Genomic DNA, 5,603 nt, shown 5'->3' with positions numbered 1-5,603 from the left:
TCCTCCTCTTCGTCACTGGCCAGCCAGTCAATAGAGTAGTCCGAATCGGAGGAAGACATCTTCTCTTTCCCTCTCTCTCGCTCTCTCTATCACTCTCTCTCTCTCGCTCGCTCGATCGCCTGCTGCCTCCTCTAGCCAGCACTCAGCATCACTGACCTGAGGGGAGAGAGAGAGAGAGAGAGAACAAGAGAGAGAGAGAGAGAGAGAGAGAGAGAGAGAGAGAGAGAGAGAGAGAGAGAGAGAACAAGAGAGAACGAGAGACAGAAAGAAAGAGATTAGTTTTGTTTACAGCACGATTTTAAAAAAATAAAAGGAACACTGGATGCACATGTTTTCAAATCATGTTTTTTTTGTCGCTCGTCAACACAAATGCTGTGATGGTCTCCATATCACGTCACTGAATGGCAGAAACCTTGTATCTCCACTTTCTGTTATACTGTTACACTATATTCTAAATAAGTAATCATTAAAAGTGGGCTTTGAATCATTTACAAAACTCGTGGAAACTGACCAATTGTACGGATATCTATTTATTTTAATGAATTAGTTTGTGTAGTGAGCCCTGAGGAAGTTCAGTAGACCGAAAGCTTGGCCTATTATTAAAAAGAACACAAAGGGGAGTTAAGTGTGCAGACATTTTTCTTTCTATTTTACACAGTTTTTGTTTGTTTGGCACCTTTTAATCGAGAGTGCAGCGTGATCCGGTTAAATACATGAATTAGTTTGTAAAAGGTTTCTGCCGGACAGCGTCAATATGCATGTTAATTTTATCTAGCCATACTGTATACATAATGTTTTGATTCGTGTGTGTGTGTGTGTGTGTGTGTGTGGTCATGTTACTACCATTACTAAGCTGTGAATCAGCCGTTGCCTATGAATGCACTTTGTCCATACATCCACCCACTGGTTTTTCACTCATTTGTCATTTCCATGTCTGGCAGTATTCATACGAGAAAACAAAACTACCTGTATTGCACAGTTGCTCGTGTTCTCTTTGGACCATCACACAGTGGCCGAGTACGTAAAAGGTTGTTTACCAAAACCACACAAACAAGCACTTAGCGCACATGTGCGGCTTCATAAAGATGATAAAGTCTGACGAAGCAGAGGAAAGGCAGAAAAGATGGAGAAGTGGGGAAGAGAGGAGATGGGAGAAGTGGAGGTTCCAGTAGCCCTAACTCACGCTTAGACAAAGACAGAGGGCACACTGACACCACTCAAAACACCAGTCTCTCTCTCTCTCTCTCTCTCTCTCTCTCTCTCTCACTCTCTCTCTCTCTCTCTCTCTCTCTCTCTCTCTCTCTCTCTCTCTCTCTCTCTCTCTCTCTCTCTCTCTCTCTCTCTCTCTCTCTCTCTCTCTCTCTCTCTCTCTCTCTCTCTCTCTCTCTCTCTCTCTCTCTCTCTCTCTCTCTCTCTCTCTCTCTCTCTCACACACACACACACACACACACACACACACACACACACACACACACACACACACACACACACACACTCTCTCTCTCTCTCTCTCTCTCTCTCTGGGAAGGCCATCACTGAATTCTTTGCTGTGTGTCAAACCAAATATTTTCTTTCAGACAAGGCTATGCGCTAGCCAGTGGTTATAAATATTGTGGATGATAAAAAAAAAATACACCTGCATATTGAGAAAAAGCGAAGTGATCGAAATGAAGAACAATTGCAATGATGTTTAAAATATAACATCTAAAATGATCACAGTCTGTGTGTTTATTTTAGTCAGTGTGCGTCGTGTGCTAGGGAACGCTTTATTTGCGCAAATGGTTATCTGCTCGAAACGGACCGAGTAGGCCTAGTGGTTTATTGAAAGGGAAATGTGTGACCAACCAGGTGGCCGAGGGCACGACTCCCGGAGCTCGCTTATTAATTCAACACGGCTGGAACGCTGCAACCATGACGACCACCCCGGGACACAAACAATGGTCCCGGGGAGGCGCCAATCGCTACAGTGGCACTATTATGGAAAGGGCCAGTGATTGAAATGCACAAGCCCACACCTGCGGCCGGCTGTGTGTGAGAGGAAGTGGCTATAGAGCGCGCGCACATACACACACATGGTGGAGTGTTACGGAGTCTGGCCGGTCCAGTCTGGGCACCATGATGATTTATCCTGGGGCCCTCAGTCCACACACACACACACGGGCCAGCACAACCAATGGATACACACACAGAGACCTCACTCTCTCTAATACATTTCCAACATTAACAAAGCATTTCTCTCTAAAACCACCCACATAAAATAGTCACTGTATACACAAAGGCTGGCAGGCAGACACACACACACACACACACACACACACACACACACACACACACACACACACACACACACACACACCCGCCGCACGTGACCCTGTTCTTGGTAGGCCGAGTCAGCAACGCCATCAGGGACAGACAAGCCAGTCTCAATGGTATCAGTTCCATCAGACCCATCTAGCGCGCTCCCATACAACAAATAGGCCTATCTCTCCATTAGCGGACTGTCCAGTAAGCATGTTCTCGCATACACGACAGTGACCATGTCTCTTTGTCTAACATAAACCGAGGGAGAATAAGTCCTCACGCTGGCTGAAGTTGATGTAAGTGGTGCCTTGTGCTTTGTCTCCCCAAACAAGCCTGCTCTGTTATCAGAGGGGGGTTTGGGCCTCGCATGTGGATATACATAAGACAAGCCACCATGCGTGGGTAAAAAAATAGTACAGACAGGTCTTTATGTGACTAATGAATGGAATTCATGCGGACGCAATAGTAAGATGAGATGGTGGAGGTACCCCTGTGCCTTAATGTCTTTCCTTCTCCTCGGCATTACATGTATACTGTGTTGCACTGTTGCCAGATAGTAGAAAGGGAGTAATGTTCAAGCGATTCGCAGACACCCCACCTGAGACTAGACTCCTCTATATGCACGCAAATAAACACGCGGTTCTGCGTGACCAGAAAAGACCGACGATGCAACCTTGAGTAAATGCCTCGCGACTGGTGCAAATAGGCTGAACTTCACGCGGACTACTCTTTTATTATCCGTCACGTTTTACAGCCAGATGACTTCACAGCGATATACAAGTCATCTATTCACCTCTCTCTTGTCAAGTCAAATTTCCAACGGTTCATTTCTAGGGCTCCATCATCATGCCATCGCCTGTTAGAAAAAGAAGTCTGGGGACCATTACGCACGAGCTGTCCAGTCTACCTGTGGATGTTCGGTTCTTATCTAGAATGCGCTGCGTTCTCTACAACCCCAATACCATTACAAGGGCTAGCTACCCGGGTGTGCGTTATATGCTGAAACATGCAATAGAAAGTTTTTTTTTTTAATCGCACAGTCAACAGACTAAAGTTAACACTGCTTTAGGTTACCAGCCCTGCGTCCAGTGATAACTGGTCCTACCCAGTGTCCTGTTGTTACAGACACAAAGGAAAATGTCGTAGAGAAATTCGGGTTTCTGTCACTAATTAGATGACAGTAGCAAATACTGGTGCTCATAGTAAGCGTATTTCTTCTCCCAAATATTATATATATAATATCACATATCACCATACAATTCCCTCTACCATGTCTACACAGTCCAGAAGACCAGCTTCTCCAAAGAACCCCTGTAATTTCATATTAAGACTCGGGCACGTGGATGAGACAGCATACTACCAACTCAATGAAATTGAATGAAATAGATCGAACCATTAGTAAGGCTTCTATAAACCACAATATCCAACGGGCTAACAAGTAGGCCTCCACCCTTATCACAGTGTGATTATGCTGTATTATTAGACTACCTGTGGGGCTGAGGGGTGCGGTTCAAGACAACCTGGACATTTTATATTAAAGCGACATCACGAAACGTGAATACAATCAACAAAAGCTTTTACGCGAGAGGAGAAGATGCAAACTAATTACCTGTCAAAACCAAAGAGAGTGCCACCTCTTCTAGCTTATAAAACTAAAATCATTCCTGCGGTACATGACGCAAATACCACACAGGGCTATGATCACAATCTTCTAGGTTTTAGGGATGGTACTTTTACAACGCTACCAGTAAAATAGTTACTGCTTTACCATAACGCCGCCTTGCCATAATTGCCTCTTGACAGTTGTACTCCTGAACACACCAACAACTACAGACCATCTTGCAGTATCACCATCAAAAAACATCATAGTCCTGAACATTTTTATCCACGGGTCTCAGTACGCTGAACATATCCTCTTTCATATTTCTACAGAGTGCGCCAAGCAAAGCTATTTTTTAGACTGCTGGTATCTTACCTTACTCGGATGGAGCGGGGCTCGGGCTACTTTCCTTTGTTCAGTGGTAAATCCAGGACACTTACGGAGTGAATTGCTGATGTGGGGGACGTGGTTTCAGTGATGAGGACCTGCAATCGAGTGCCCGTGTTACTTCTCCCAAGGCAACGTGTCTGGCAGGGCGGGTACACAGTGGCCGGGTTTCCCGATTTGTGCTTCCACACCCGTGTATGGCCAATGGAGATTGCGCCTGAGACTGGCGTCAGCTGATAGGCGAGACGGCGTTGCATATTTAAATGAGATGCAAACAGCACAAACACGTGGACACGCGGATCGCTTTCATTCCACAGTCGGGCAGAAAGTCAACTCGCAACTGTATTTTATAGAACTACCCGACGTAGCCACACAAGATCATGGTGGAAATTCTGGCAAACACGGTGCAGCGTGCGAGCCCACACACCTCATAAATGCTGACGTATGGGGGTAAATTAGCAAGGTAGACTTTGACTTTTAAAATCTTAACAGTGTTCCAGTTTAAGAAATTAGACCAAGTGGATTTCACATTCTGTCCTTACACTGTATCTGGCCAAGTCACACTGTCTATTTTAGGGTCTCTGTTGCCGCATTTATTTATCCTTTCGCAACTGCAAACATAGCAGTGTGGCGTCATTTACATGGGCCACGAGAACGTGCCGCATGTGTCTGCCAAGTAATCCAATGTGAAGGCATCGTCTCTGGTTGTTTTACAGTCTGCTGCCCGCCTGCCCGTGTGCTCTCCACATTCCCCGCGGCTATCCCCTTTTGCTCGGAGCGCTCTGCAATGTGCAGCGCCGGTCATATGCCGAGCGGGTAAACTGAATGAAAGGGTCTTGAACGTGACAGAGAGCAGTGTGTAGGCTGGTTAGTCTCCGTTTACACACGTGATGGCTTTACGCCATTTCAGCGTCATGTGGTTTATGTTTTAACAGGCTGCTCCGCTATGGAATCAGGCAGGGAGGGTTACATGTTGGCCATAATCAGGAAATAACATAACTGCCACCCAAGAAGTGTAGGGTGGGACATTTTTTTAATTGACGTCAGCAGTCCGGCACCATCTATGTTTGGTTTAAAGGTTTTAAATGTGTTTTCTTACCGGCGATAATAACAACTTGGCAGTACTTTTGAGTGGCATGGCATTGGCATTTCTTTAAACAAGCCTGTAATGCATACTTGTATGCGTTGTAGGCCTACGTGCGGTAGCCTATATGAGAGACTGTACAGTTACTGTTGTATCTCCCACAAAGAATGTACAGGCTTACAGTTATCACACTTACACTATGAAGAATACAGTAAAATAAGGCAACGTTGG

The 5,603-nt window shown here is 45.4% G+C and overlaps 1 protein-coding gene across 1 annotated transcript in view; it reads right to left on the bottom strand.

Annotated features, from left to right (window-relative positions):
- The window catches only part of LOC134447766 (uncharacterized), a 22,679-nt gene extending 17,621 nt beyond the window's left edge, over positions 1–5,058 (bottom strand). Inside the window, exons 1-2 of the mRNA XM_063197398.1 lie at positions 4,277–5,058; positions 1–156 (exon numbers count right to left, since the gene is read on the bottom strand). The exon at positions 1–156 is cut by the window's left edge and continues 586 nt beyond it. Coding sequence (XP_063053468.1) covers positions 1–59 — 59 coding nt within the window. The 5' untranslated portion in view covers positions 60–156; positions 4,277–5,058. The remainder of the gene's footprint in view (positions 157–4,276) is intronic.
- Between the last annotated feature and the right edge of the window lie 545 nt (positions 5,059–5,603).

The sequence above is a fragment of the Engraulis encrasicolus genome, chromosome 4, assembly GCF_034702125.1.
Source record: "Engraulis encrasicolus isolate BLACKSEA-1 chromosome 4, IST_EnEncr_1.0, whole genome shotgun sequence".
In the NCBI taxonomy this organism is placed as follows: domain Eukaryota; kingdom Metazoa; phylum Chordata; class Actinopteri; order Clupeiformes; family Engraulidae; genus Engraulis; species Engraulis encrasicolus.
The sequence above is the reverse complement of the archived record's forward strand: the minus strand, read 5'-3'. Positions and strand labels throughout refer to the sequence as shown.